Source organism: Leptodactylus fuscus, chromosome 7, assembly GCF_031893055.1.
Source record: "Leptodactylus fuscus isolate aLepFus1 chromosome 7, aLepFus1.hap2, whole genome shotgun sequence".
Taxonomy (NCBI): Eukaryota; Metazoa; Chordata; class Amphibia; order Anura; family Leptodactylidae; genus Leptodactylus; species Leptodactylus fuscus.
Window position 1 is genome coordinate 26,779,228 of NC_134271.1, and position 15,472 is coordinate 26,794,699.

The window sequence follows — 15,472 nt, forward strand, 5'->3', positions numbered from 1 at the left end:
CTTTGTCTCTTGGTCCTTTCATGTTAATACAAGTGTCCATCTATCCAGGCACAGACAGCTGCTGGAAGACAGATGTATAGACCAACAGCCCCTTGGTTAGATTGGTATAAAGACCTGGAAATTGGCGTTTAGATCAGCTTCTGCATTGGGCAATGGGCACCATGCACCTCTGGAAGTCATCAATCGATGGGTATATATCAGTGCATGGTATATAAAGGGGCTAAGTATTATCTTTTTTCATGTATTAAACACTTATTATTTTATTATATTTTGGTGTGATTATAGTCCGTCTTTGGCCGTCTTTGAGTTAACCTGTTGAGAGAATGTGTATGGGATCACATTCACTTCTCACTGCAAAAAAATTCCGTCTGATGAAGGGTCTAAATAAACCTGAAACATTGTTGTAACTCGGTCTATATTAACTAGACGCATGAAAACAGTGTAGCCTCAATCCATCTTTAAGAAGCACACCAAAACAATGGCTGGAGAGGCCGCTTCAGATCCCCGCCTGCGATCAGACGCTGGAAAGGAGAGAGAGAGAAGCAGGCTGCACCCGGTTACTGATACTATCTGAAAAGTAGGACATAGGGACGGTTGCTTCAGATCATCACCCGCTCCCACACCCGTAACTTACAACTTGGCTGGCAGAGCTGGGGATCGGTTAGGGGTGATAAACTGGAAAGTGGAACTGCCCTCTACCAATGACATGGCACAATCAGTGAAAGTGATGGGGTCAGTGCTGCCTGAGGCGAGATGCTCATCACGCCTTCTGGCAGATGTGGAACTGAAGATAGGGGCCCGTTCACCTGTCAGAGGACAAACGTGCATTTTTGATTAATTCATTCTCCATGACACTGGCAACCCCATAAATAATGGATGTAAAAACCAAAAAAAACCAAAAAAAATTATAATGATGTGTGACTAAATCTTAAAGGTTTTTGAGGCTAATCCAGGGAGGTGTGAAATAAAAGACGTGATTCTCATCTACCCCAGGTTTTAAGTCCCCCGCTCCCTCAAAGGTTAGTCCCAGCTGGACCTGACATACGAGACTCCCCTGACCATTGTGATCAATTCCGACCTCAGTGGTCCCTTATGCAGTAATGTTGTCCGTACAGATACATCAACAGTACTACACATATAACTACTGAGGCCCGTGATTGGCTGCAGAGGTCATGGTAGCCGCACCATTTCAACCAATAGCAGAGGAAATTGTGGTCAGTGAGTTTGACTTATTTTTTATCTCTCCAACCCATTTAACTCACTTTATTAGGGTCCATTCACACAGTGTTTTTTGGCGCTGATTTTCTAGTGAACAAGGAACCCATTGAAGTCAATGGGAGGCTTTTTTTCCACATGGATTCGGAGGTGGATTCAGCGTCAAAATCAGCGCCAAAAAACTCTGTGTGACTGGACCCTTACGGGACAACAGAATGCCGAGGACCAGTTGGTATGCTTATTTTTATCTTATTCTGCACCTCTCCTGGCCACTCCATGGGTTGCTCTAATTAATAAGTTGTTAGTGATGTGCCTCAGGACGCGCTTGTTGACTGTTTCCAAAGACAAACAGAAGAACTGAAGGTCTAAACTTTAATACATCATCAGTACAAGATACGTAATGCCATGTATTTACAAAGAGATTTAGTATCAGATGAATACAACATTAGTGGTAATGTACAAACCCCCAAAAGACAAGAAGACCCTCCCTATATGCACGAAATAAGGTACAAGATATAAATGATACACGTCTTCTGTCTTCTACATGAGCACATCTAGCATTCATTGAAGTAAGTTGCCAGTGGTATCTCTCGTACTGGTGGAGTCAGGCTCAGGCAGGAGATCTCATCCCCATAGTTAACCTTCACAGTCACATTAGTCGTCGTCATCCAATGGTGAAATTCATTAATGGTGCAGTTACAGACCAGTGTTATATCTGATAGGTCAAGGCTTTGTAAGGACACCAGAGGCTTAAAGCTTGAAGATGACAGGGTGACAAGGTTGTTGCTCCCAATGTTTAAGGACTTCAGCGACTTCAGGTCAATGAACAATTCCTGATGGACAAGTCGAAGGTTATTTCTTGACAAGTCTAAAGTTTGGAGACTCTTTAACCCTCTGAATAAGTTTGCGGGCAAGGAATTAATTTGGTTCTTTGTAAGTTTGAGCATTTGCAATGAGGACAAAGGTGTAAAGATGTCTGAACATTGGCCGGCGTTCCAGACTTGTCCTAGATCATTATCGGATAAATCCAGGTGAAGGAGGGAATGGTTACCCACAAGTTTGTTAGCGGCATTAGGAGAACACTGCGAGAGTTTATTACCATCTAGAAGAAGAACTTTCAGAGAACGCAACTCAAGGATGTCGCACAAGGTCCTCAGGTCAGTCAAGCGATTACTAGAAAGGTCCACAAATTTGCAGTTAGGGCAGAAGGAGGTAAGGCCATAAGTGTTGGAGATGCGATTTTGTTTCAACAAGACGAAAGTTAAACCCGACAGGGTGATTGATGGGATTTTCTTAAGGGCGTTATCCCTTAAATTGAGTGAATCCAAGTAGACAAGGCCATTCAAGGCTTCGTGTTGTATAACTCCAATATAGTTGGAACTGAGATCCAGAGCTGTAAGATGGGAAGATGAAAGACTTTCGAAACTGCTTCTCATAATATCTCCAATTAGATTTCCTGACATATTAAGACTTACCAGTTGTCTTAAACCTGAGAATGCTCCTACTCTGATGGAACTGATTTGGCTGGAGGAGAGATCGAGAGACAATAGGTTTGAGAATACTGAAAATATATCAGAAGCCAACTCTGAGGTGAAGCTATGTGATAAGTCAAGACTGTAGACATTACTCAGGTGGAGGCCTGAGAATGTGCTCTTCTCTGGGTTCTTCAGGTTATTGAAGCCAAACCCACTCCCCAACAAAGCATTGTGACTCATCCGAACATGATTCACTTGAGTCCCAGAAATAATCTTAAAGAAAGTCTCCACCTTTTCTGCATTCCAGGCCATTGAAGATATATCTAGAGTGCCTAATGTGATATTTCTAAAAGGATTGGGGCACACGGATGTGTTAGAAACTTGGATGGGATTAGAGGAGAGGTCAAGTAGCTCCAGTCTTCGTACTTGCAGGTTTTGTAGAGTATCTCCACATAGGCTGTTGATCTTGTTGAGCTTCAAAAGGATGGTGGAAATTGAGCGTAGCCCCAGGAAGCTAGGATCGGGCCGAAGTCTGCGTATATTATTATATGAGAGGTCAAGCTTCATCAGAGAGGTCAGCTCACCAAACAAACCAGATTCTAGGACAGACTCATTTAGTCCATTATAGTCTAGAAGCAGGGTTTGTAGTTTGGACAGACCTCTGAAGGCATTGGGATGTAGCGTGAGGTTGCGGTTGCCACCAAGGTCAAGGATGGTGAGGTTAGGAAGGTTTTGAAAAGCATCTTGAGCAACGTAGAAAGGTCCGTTGATATTCTGTGAACCAAGACTGAGACTCTGAAGCTGAGGGAGATATTGGAAGGAGTCCTGGGATATGGATGAAATACGGTTAAAGGATAGTATAAGAACCTGAGTATCGGGAGGGACAGATGGAATAGACTCTAAACCTTCAGCCTGGCGGAAGTAAAAATGCCGATATTTGGCCACTTGTGAGATGAAGTTGGCAGAATGTGAAGGAAAAATTGTCAGGATCAGTAGCACAATGGATGGAAGAATCATGGTGCCTGCAACAAAATAATAACATATTGTTCAGTTTTACTGTTGTGGATTTGAGTTTTTGCATTTCCTTCCCTAAATCTTATTTTGTTGCTTGTACAGAATAGATTTGCATCATGTTAAAACCATAAACCCAACAATTTTTGTAAAGATTGATAAATTCTATGGGATCCCAGGGCAACAATATAGTGAACGGTTTACAGCTCAGCTCAGTCATGGGCACAGGGAAAGTTTGGTGCTCAGAAGTTTAAAGGTCGTTCAGCCAACAGCTATTCCTCTGCACCTCTCCATACACATCCATGCTTGGCTCTGCATTACTGAGAGTGTCATCTCCCATGAAAACAAAGGACTGTGCATGTTAATAGCCAACATGCCCAACCTTGCTTTTCTATGGGCACCCCCATACATACTCGTAGGTACAATCCCAGACCAAAAGTACATCAGAAAATTATATAAGGATTTTTTCTATAAAGAATAAGCCCTAGGTACAAAAAACAAAAAATCCCTGTGCTGGCAGTCTATTACTGCCACAACCATATTCATCTATCTCTGCCATATTACAGACAGCTAGACCATTGTACCAAATAAGCCCTATTATTCCTCATGTGTGTCCCTACTTCCTCATACATTGTAAGCTCTCACGAGCAGGGCTCTCCTATTGTTTGATATGTTAATTATTTGTCACATTGTAATATACTATTGTCAGTCCCCTGTGATTTGTAAGGTGCTGCAGACAGGGTTGTAACTGATGGGGTGGCAGTGGTAGCAGCTGCCAAAGGCCCCTGAACTATAGGGGGCCCAGTGGCAACCGCTACCACAATTTATTTATTTTTTTTACAGGCAGTTACCTGCAGGTAACAGGCCCTATTTATTTACCACTCCTGGCTCCTGCTCACGGCCACCATTGCTTCCCCTTCAGGAGCCATGATCGGTAAGTGAGGACGCAGGCCCACTATCCCCACAAACGCTATCGTTATACACAGGGGGTCCCAGAGTATAATGATCGGAGGCCCAGGAGAGGTGAGGGAACATGGAAAACACTGTTACTTACCTCTCCTGGCTCCGGAAGCCTTCAGGCCTACTTGTGTGACGTCCCAGATGTCACGTGGGCCAGGTTTGCGTCCTTATGTGTCGCAATGTAGGACCAGTTCACGTAACATCTGTACCAACACTGAAGATGGCCAACATCAGCGGGGTGTCTGTCGGAGCCCAGGAGAGGTAAGTAACAGTGTTTTTTATATTTGTATCCTCCTCTGGGTCTCCGATCATTATACTCTGGGGTCTGAAAAGACCTCAGAGTATAATAAGTGTTCATGGGTGTCCACAATGGTTGCATAATACTGTGGGCAGGGGCCACTATGGGACATAATACTGTGTGCAGGAGCCACTATGGGACATAATACTGTGTGCAGGAGCCACTATGGGGACATAATACTGTGTGCAGAGGCCACTATGGGACATAATACTGTGTGCAGGGGCCACTATGGGACATAATACTGTGTGCAGGAGCCACTATGGGGACATAATACTGTGTGCAGGGGCCACTATGGGGGATAATACTGTGTACAGGGGCATAATAGTGCATGCAGGAATGCGGGAGGGGGGTAAGGCGCTTGAGGAGGGGGGGCCATGTCAATAGTTCATCACGGGCACCACCATTCCTAGTGACGCCACTGGCTTCAGAATATGTTGGCGCTATATAAATACAGTTATTATTACACAGCACATTACAGTGCTGTATTATGTATGTCACTTTTGTAGATCTGGAGAAAAACAACATTGAACAGTTATGCAGATGAGGCAGTAGGTGCACTGGAGGCGGGTCTTCAGCTCTCTGGAGCACTGCTTTTACCACTCAGACCCTTACCATATTATGCCTGTGCTCCCCCTGCAATGATGTCACCCATCCTACTTGAGCAGTGCTCCAAAATCTGAAGGCAGTGCAACCAAACCTCATTTACAGAAAACTGCGGCGTGGTTTTTCTCCAAATCTACAAAAGTGACATCCAGAACAGAGATATGATGTTTATCACTGCAATGTGCCCTGTAATGTGGTGGTGACAGGTGAATACATTTGGTGGAGTTGGTCGACTCCTGTACACTTGAGGTACGCTATACAGTACAGGCTCACAAATGGCGCAGTGCCACAATGTATTATATCCTGCATTGTTCTTAAAGAGATTGCAACACAGACTCTTTAGACATCCATATGGCACTTTCACCTATGTATAAAGTTACAGAGAGATCTAGCCCATATGCAATAACCATCATGACACCTCCCACAGCAGTAGTGCAGTCTATGATACGAGGTAAGTGGCACGTATAAGAATAGTACTTACCAGTCCCTGGAGTGCCGTCTTCCTAGAACATGAGGAACTCTTCAGATGACTGCAATCTCTGTCTTATCCTCTGCTGCGCCTCTATTTAAGTGCCTGGCACATGCAGCTTCTCAGTGAGGAAACACACAGATGACGTCAAGTAACCTTCAATGTTTGGTAACAGTGGGAAGGAAATTAGCATGGAGATTCCCACATTATTCTACATCAAAGACAATGTCCTGACCTCACACCTCTTACTACACAAACTGGAAGGATGGGCCATACAGCCGCCTAATACAATGCCCCGGACAACCTTTTATTATCCCCTGTACAACAATACATATGTAGGATTGTCACTTATAGGGATTTCCCACAAAGCTTATTGGGAAGTAACACAAGATCCTAATAACCATGGGGCAATTGGCTGGAGCCTCATGGGGTTTATTGCCTTCCCCTGGATCAACACTGTAGGGATTGTAGGGTTATAGGTTGGACTTGATGGACTGATGTCTTCATCCAACCTCATCTACTATGTAACTATGGTGTCTGGAGGAGGATACGTAAGTCACCAATGGATGCCATTCTTTGTTATAGAGGACTGGGCACCTCAACTCTTGGGGTCGTGTCTAAAGCTCAATGTATCTGGCAGAACCATGGCCACCATGTCCTGTACAGCCGCACCCCATTCTTTGCCTGGACATACATGAATTTGCCAGGGGTTGTTTCTGAAAATTAGGGACTTTACTGGGAAAAATGTATAAGTACAAAGAGTAACCTTATACAAACAACCTGATGCAGGAAGTTAAATCTGGCGTATTTTTAGACTGTTTGGTCAAAGTTTATACTACGCTTCGTTCACATCTGCACAAGGAGACTCTGTTACTGATTCTGCCAAAAATCGGTGGAGAAAAAAGACTCTTTCTCCACTGGTTTCCATATAAAAACGGCAGAAACCCAAATGTCTCCCGGCTGACCCCATTATCGTCTATGGGGTCCATGGTTAACCAATGTTTTAGTGGGTGGGATCACTTCCATTCGGGTCCAACGGCGGATATGAACGACAAAGAGCATGGTGCATTTGTGAAACTAGCCTTAGTTTGGGCCAGTATTTTACATCAAAATTTGGACAAAGTGAAGTCAAGTCCCCTTCAATGTGAAAAACCCTTTACTTACTAAGCAAGTCAGAAAAATGTCTTAGGCTGAGGCCCCACGTTGCGGAAACGCAGCTTCTTTTGTTGCAGATTTTGTTGCGGTTTTTTGAGCCAAAGCCAAAAACGGCTACAGAAGGAATGAAGAATATATAGGAAGTTCTTAGGGCTAGTTCACATGGGGTTCAACGTGAACACATTGCGCAGTGCAGTGCACTGGCTTTCCGCTCCGGATTAGGCCCGAATGAATGGGCCTAGTCTGGAGGGTGGTGTCGCGAGATGGACGCCACGGCTGAATCAGCCACGGAAGCCGCCTGAAGAAAGGGCAACTCGCTTCTTTTTTCTGCAAACGGGAACAAACCACTCATGGAAAAAGAAAATCCCATGTAAAATCACGGCCGCAAAATAGCGCGGCGCATACGATCCCCGCTCCCATTGAAATCAATGGGAGCGTGAACAGCCCGCAAAAGCTCACGCGGCGTCTACGTGCCGCATCACGCGGCACATTACACCGTGTGAACCCTCCCTAAAAGTGTTGTCTCATGAACATATACAGATTTATAGACAAAAGTTAAACATTTTTGCAAATCTAATTAAAAATTTTGCATGATGTTAAAGATTTCCTCTAACTAGAGATGAGCGAGTACTATTCGAAACTCCCGTTTCGAATAGCACGCGCTCATAGGAATGAATGGATGCAGACGGTACGCAGGGCGTTCAGCGGCCGGCCGCCGGCAAAGTCTGCATGCCAGTTGCTTCCATTCATTCCTATGGGTGCGTGCTATTGGAAACGGCCGTTTCGAATAGTACTCGCTCATCTCTACCTCTAACCATCTTTGCGGTGACATCTTTTGTCTTGTCCAGTTGCTAATAGATACGACCATGAATGCAGGAACTTTCTACGGTCTGGGACTTGTTATAAACCCAGCCATGATTTGATGGCACGAGTCCATCCATGACTTATGAAGATGGAAAAGTCTGAGCTGACCTACTAACTAGCTACATACTAGATATGTTAGTCACAGTCTCAGCCTCTGACGTCACAGTGCCGGCTTAGCTATTGAATTGAGTCAGAGGGCCACCCTCTTCTTCATGTCACCGAGATGTCGAATGTCACGACAAAAAGCAGCTGATAGGAGGCCATGATGGAGTTTTCACCATTAATGTATATTAGTATGATTGTCACAAGCAGCGCCATTTCCGCCTATTCTTTTTCAAGTTACTTTTGGGTTTAGCTAAAAAAAAGCAGCAAATCTCTTCGGCCCCACAAAGGGCAAACCAGACCGGAAAAACTGGTGTCTAAATTGTCTGGATTTTCCAGTCAGAAGATGGACTCCGTGTATCATAGTGATCTATGTCCCTGCCTCCTCCCATACAGTATATAGCGCAGGGATTGTGGCATCATTAGGGTCAGATGGGGATACAAGCTAGTGTACAAACTCCATTTTTCCTCAAAAATTTGTGACTATTTTTTTCCACCCTCTGCACTTTTTTCTAATAGCAGGAGGACGCAGCACCACTGGTGGCACCTACTTGGCACAAATCACTCCAATGCACCATTACTAGGACTGGCGTAGGAGTTGCCAGTCTTGATGGATTTGTCATCTTATGTATTATCCCCTACTCTACTCTGTTGTAATGCAGTTCCATCTTCCATGACGAGATCATTAGGATCTAATATATAAACCCAACTAGATCCTTCATGTATCGTTCCAGTGTCCGTTCTGTTTAGTCTCTGTCTGAGCCCTACATAGGAAATGCCCTAAATGTGCCAGACGAGAATACCCCTTTAATAACGAAATACCGGCAGTGTCATCAGGGACATAAAAGCGATCTTGGATCACATCGGTCCATGGACTGGATCTGGTATTGCAGCTCATTCCTAGGTCACCGCTCAGTATTTCTAGGGTAAAACAGGGATCCTTTTTAATAATCCTCAATAGCCTCCTTAACTTTCTACAGCGGTAAAGCGCATACTGCCATAAAGCACACCAAGCGCAAAGTGGAAAGATTGTACACAAATGCAGTGGTGTAACTACAGGGGACAGGGGTCACAATGAGCCCCAGAAGCCGGGGGTCCACAAATTACACTCCCTACACTAGGGATGGGTAAACGTCTTTAATCTCTTTTCTGACTTCCTTTGATGGCTGACAGTCCGAGCGTCACAAATTTATTACCCCGCCCTCTGGTGCACTGAAGGGAAAAGATTTATGATACACAGCCTTCCACTGTCAGAAAGGAGAACATGAACCCCATAACTGCAAAAACAGCGGATCGTCAGTAGCAAAAGGGTTAATTCTCTAAGGGAGGCTGTGGTTCAGAAATGGGGGATTATGATGGGAGGGGGGTAGTGATAGAGGATGGGAATGATGGAAAACAACACAGTCTAGGACCAGACAGAAAGGAAAGGGTATATGGAAACGTTGCAAAAATGTAAGGATATGACACGGCTGACGGGTGTGAGGAGACGTGGCACATGGTCTTATGAGCCTTTAGTTACATCCCTGCACAAACATAAAAACCCCATATGCCTAGGCTTGTTAAAACGGCATTGTTTGCTCCTCCCACTTTCCTGAAAAGGGGGCGTGGCAATGGAATAATGGGGGAGGGCGGAGCAAGACAATCAGCCCCACCAAATTTTATCATTTACGCCTTAAAACTGGCATAAATGATGTTGGAAAGCGAGACCATCTGTAGGCTGGCATAAGGCATTTTTAACGCTTTGTTCACACGTAGGAATTTGATGTTGAATTCATCAAACAGAAAACTTTTGCTTCAGGAATTTGAAGCTGTTTTTTTTTCCTGCTTGTTGAAAACTGACGAGAATATTAACACTGAATTTGAAGGAGAATTTGGAGAAGCGTGCTACTGTATTTTGTGCTTATTAGCCAAATTCCGTGCCAATGATATTTTTCACCTCCCTTGCATTTCATTGGGAGTTCTCAGGTAGAATCTGTCTCAAATTCAGCATCAAATTCCTATTTGTGAACACTCCCTAAGGCCAGGGGCATAACTACCATAGAGGCAGCGGAGGTGGCTGCCACACGGCCCAGGCCATTAGGGGGCCCGGTGACAACCGCTACCACTGCATTTTTTTTTTTAAATTGGCCGTTACGGGCAGCGCCGCACCTCCCATGAGGCAACCTGAAGCAACCTATGCCAGGGCCCCAGGGAGGGCGGCATTTTTTCTTACCTAAGCCAGTCCAGGACAAGCTGTCCTGGACTGGCTTAGCACCGAGCGGTGGATTGGGGAGGCCACTGGAGCTGTGCTGCTCCAGCAGCCTCCCCTCATGCTCAGGCAGAGAGCAGGTCGTCTCCGTGCCTGCTCTCTGCCTGCAAACGGCGCTAAGCCCCTGCCCCCTTCGATAAGCCCCGCCCCCCTCCGCTCCGCCATGCCCCCTCCTCCCAGGGGGGGGGGGGGGCGATTTCTATCGTTTGCTTCGGGCGGCGAAACTAAAGGGGCAGGTTCACCCCTGGTTACGGGCCCTATTTACTTGCCGATCCTGGACATAATACTGTGTGCAGGGGCCACTATTGGGTATAACACTGTGTGCAGGGGCCACTATGGGACATAATACTGTGCAGGGCCACTAAGGGACATAATACTATGTGCAGGGGCCACTAAGGGACATAATACTGTGTGCAGGGGCCACTAAGGGACATAATACTGTGTGCAGGGGCCACTAAGGGACATAATATTGTGTGCAGGGGCCACTAAGGGACATAATACTGTGTGCAGGGGCCACTAATGGACATAATACTGTGTGCAGGGGACACTATGGGACATAATACTGTGTGCAGGGGCCACTATGGGGAATAATACTGTGTGCAGGGGCCACTATGGGGAATAATACTGTGTGCAGGGGCCACTAATGGACATAATACTATGTGCAGGGGCCACTAATGGACATAATACTATGTGCAGGGGCCACTAATGGACATAATACTATGTGCAGGGCTTACTAAGGGACATAATAGAGCGCAGAGGAGGGGGTCGGTCGAGGTCTTCGGCGTCGGTTGAGGGGGCCCCGCCATTCCTAGTTACGCAGTGGTAACCATATATAGACTAATTTGATGGACAGTCTCTAGAATCTGCAACACGTATGTAAACAAAAATTTACATTTTTTTTTTTTTTAACCGAAAACCTAATTTACTAATTTATGCAATAATAAAATGGGGAACTGGGTTATTAGCTGGCTGTCCTATGTTGGCAGTAGTGAGGTAATATCTGGATGTTTGCATAAGGGTTTCCTTTATTTGCGTACAGGGGCGGTTCAGCAGGATGTTTGGAGAGGACGGTAGTGCTGAAGAGGACATGTAAGTGTTGTGACACCAAGTAACATACAATGCAGGCAGAGGGGTAATGGCGAAATCTGCCGCGTAACATTAGAGAGAGTCATAAGAATGTACTCGGAAATATAACCAATAAATAAAATGGTATTTGATGGATTTCGATTAGGATTTAATCGGACATGTTGAAAGGACTGACAACTAGATCACGTAGTAGTCATTAATCTTGTAACCTTTGTAGCTAAGGCTGCGCGGGGTGTCCATTACAGTATCAGAAAATGTCAGAAGAAAAAGTCCTACAACCCCGACCTTTTCCTCCAGCGACTTCAGACATCCCACGCACCCCCGTTACCGTCAATGGAATCCCTCTGGCTTAGTTTGTCTGCGTTCTTCAGTCTTTTTGTTTTGCACATTCATAATAGGGTGGCACAAATAGGTGGGCCTATACGGTGGGCGATACCCCAGCACATGAATATATGGACACATTCATTTCTAACTACTCCGATGGTATAATCTTTAAAGGGGTCTCCCGATCTGTAGGGTCAGTCATCAGTATCAGATTGGTGAAGGTCCGATACCGAGACGCCACACCGATTGGATGTTACAGGCAATCTCTCATCCAGAATCAATAGAGGGGGTGGAAGCAGAAGGCTCCGTTCACCGCATTTCGGCCAGGTCCAAAGACTCCAGCTCTGCTCACAATCAAGTGTATAGTTGCAGAACTCCAGCACCTTTACCATGACGTCATTTATGCTAGCTTCACACTAGTGTTTGGGTTTCTGTCGTTCAGGTCTGCATGGGGACCCGAAAAATGGAGACCCTGTCCGTTTAAAAAGTGATAAAATGTGAAAACCCACGAACGCCATAGACCAGCGGAGAGAAGAGGAGGATTATAAGTGGACTCCAACGCAAGCATGAATCCAGTCTAGCTCCCTTACCGACCAGTGTGTGAAACAGCTTTTTCACGGATAGTACATTGACCCATTTATTTCTATTTGCCCATACACACGACCATGAATTACACGGTCCTGTGTGTGGGACAACAGTCCGGGCAACAAAATGTGGAACTGTCCTATTCCTGTCCAATTTTGCGGCCCTGCTTACGCAGCTCTTATTCATTGAATGAAGGGGGCCGCAGAAGCAAAGCCGGCAGAAGAATGACATCTATGTGTCCCCCATACTGGAAGAATATGCAAATCTGACTTCCATGATGTAATTAGGATGTCAGTGCCTCAAGTATGCACACCAATAGAGGGCGCTCACTGCGAATGTGCAAGTCTATCTTCCATGATGTAATTAGGAAGACAGAATCTCAGTCAAACACACCTATAGAGGGCGCTCCCTTTAACATCATGCCGACCTTCTCAGAGGCCTTTGTTCTATTGGTGTGCACACTTGCGTCCCCCATACTGTTCATTCACAATGTGCAACCGGCCTTAGTAATACACATTTATGAGGTTTGTTGGAGTCGCACTTGTCCGTGCTTTACCTCGCTCGGGTTGTTCACGTAGGTATTTGATGCTGGATTTGACGTGGAATCCGCCACATATTCACTTCTATTGGAGGCAGGAGCAGATTTTTTTTTTTTTTTATCTAGCAGAACTTTTTTTTTTCAGCCTGAGAAATCCCATTGAAAATACACTTTCTGTCGATGCAAATTTTGACAAATTCCGCAAGAAAATCCGGTCACAGAATTTTGAATTTGTCCCTTCCCAAGAAAGGCAAAATAGATAGAATATAGAAGGTATTGTTCTCCAAATTCTGCATCGTTTTTTGTCAAGTTCCTGAAGCTGAAATTTTCTGCTTGACAAACGCAAGACGAGATGTTGACAAGATGTCAAAGCAGTTTGGTGGACTTCAAGTGAGATCATTGTGATGTTACAGCCACGTAATCGACTGAAACAGTCATGAAGTCACATTACGGAAATATAGTGGTGACGTCACACCAGCGTGCGCACAAATGAAATAAATGATGTCACAGCAGTTACCTGAACAGAAACCCACTTGTGATATGATAGCAGTGCAGCGCACCCATTTGTGAAATAAGGGCAGGTTCACACCTGCGCCCGGTCTCCGCTTTAGCCAATCCAGCAGGTTTCCGTCTTCTGCCCCGAGAAACTGGACAGGAGACGGAAACCCAGCGGTCTTTCTTCAAACTCATTCACTTGAATGGGTTTGCAAAGTGACCGCCCGTGAGCGTCTTCTGCCTCTCCGTGGCGAAACCATTTTTTTTTTTTAACCGGACACAAAGTCGGACATGCAGGACTTTGTGTCCGGTTAAACAAACCGGTTTCGCCACGGAGAGGCAGAAGACACACACCAGCGGTCACTTTGCAAACCCATTCAAGTGAATGGGTTTGAAAACTAACTCCCGGGTTTTTGTCCCCTGTCCAGTTTCTGGGGACAGAAGACACAAACCCACCGGATTGGCTAAAGCAGAGACCGGGCGCAGGTGTGAACCCGCCCTTACAGAAGCTCATCGATTTGTGATAATACAGCAGTTTGACTGAAATGCACATGTATGTGATGTCACATGTTACCTGATGGACTCAGTTAGGTCACAGCACCGCACCAGACTCAATCCCATGTGAGATGATGCACGCCTCAGTAAAACCTACTTGTGATGTCTTAAAAGTTTACCCCACTGAAACAGCTGTGATGTCACATGTTCACCTGACTACACACACTGGTGACATCACAGTCGCCTGCCAGGTATCACAGGTCTTACAACAGGAGCTGGTCATGGAAAATCCTGCACCACTGTAACTATACACATGCATGTAAGATGGCCGTGCCCCTGCTTGCCTGCAGATAAGGTGCGGACTAGGTAAACACAGCGCTGCCAATGGATCATGTAGGGAAGAAGGAGACATGAATGAATGAATAATTGTGTTTGCATTGCGATGGTTTAGAAGAATAGGATTAATCTCGGATACACAGTGGAAATTATTTCAGTTACATAAGTGATCTCTATTGCACGTCTACACAGGGAATATGAGGACATGACGTGGATCTTTTACCTTCAATATAGACTGATGCCTAGGAAAACAAGAGCGTTCACATCTCTCATATTTCTAGCCGTTTTCCTGCTCTAGATGGCCAGGAATAATTCAATAACTCAACTCGGTAACTTTCCAGTATATCTTACAATATAAAAAATGTGATTTTTTTTTCTTATACATAGGCTTTTGTTTCCTAAAATAAAACTCCAAATCACATCCATTAAGAGCTGCTTACCTGCAGCCACCACTAGGGGGCTTATGAGCTTACTGTGTATAAGTTCAACATGACATGTATACTTTTATGGCAGTGAGCTCCATCTAGTGGCAGCCAGATTGACGGAATTATACCTTTGTGAAGGTCAGCAGGGAGTTTGGTGCACTATAACAGAAAGCAGACACATATTGCAGAGATACAGTACGTTGTTCTCTCTGGAAGATGAGGTAAGTAACGGACTGATGAGGACAAAGTAAACACTGTTATGCAAGGAGTTTGTTCCTCATGTACTATGCCTTAGTTCCCCGATGGTGTGTGGCAATACCCTGCTGACAAAGTTACATATCTCTTGCAGTTTGCGCTGCCACACGGTGTTCCCAGATACATACGTTTAATGCCAACCCCTGGAACACACATGTACTTTCCTATATGAAGCAATGGCAAGTACAGATGTGTCCCTGCGGTGAGAAGTAAAATCATGTGGCCAGGACCACACGGCAGGACCCTAAAATGTTAAAATACACTGACTTCAGTTGTGTGAAGACTAAAAAAAAAAAACCCTGTGAAAAGTTGAGATCAACCTGAGAGATGTTCCTTGTGTTCTCCCTGGATCCAGTTTGTTTTGAGGGAGACTCCTGCGCAGCTAATGTCCCCATAATATCTAGTTGAGCACAGAGGTAGTTTTAGGCTTTTAATGTGAGCTGGAACATGTAGAAAGTGGGGAAGAAGAAGAAGGGAAGCAGCCACCTAATAAGTGGAGAAGAAAAATATTTCTTTAAAGAAGCACCCCAGCA

At 45.1% G+C, this 15,472-nt stretch overlaps 1 protein-coding gene across 1 annotated transcript; it reads right to left on the reverse strand.

Annotated features, from left to right (window-relative positions):
- Positions 1 to 1,763: 1,763 nt before the first annotated feature.
- LOC142212554 (toll-like receptor 5) lies at positions 1,764 to 6,092 on the reverse strand. Its single transcript, XM_075280514.1, has 2 exons — positions 6,044 to 6,092; positions 1,764 to 3,712 (listed from the first exon to the last, which is right to left on the reverse strand). The coding sequence occupies exon 2, from the start codon at positions 3,705 to 3,707 to the stop codon at positions 1,770 to 1,772; it is 1,938 nt and encodes a 645-aa protein (XP_075136615.1). The 5' UTR covers positions 3,708 to 3,712; positions 6,044 to 6,092; the 3' UTR covers positions 1,764 to 1,769.
- Between the last annotated feature and the right edge of the window lie 9,380 nt (positions 6,093 to 15,472).

Bases quoted from the DNA above. Each gene is read 5' to 3' on its own strand.
- LOC142212554 (XM_075280514.1), bottom strand. From the start codon at position 3,707: ATGATTCTTCCATCCATTGTGCTACTGATCCTGACAATTTTTCCTTCA.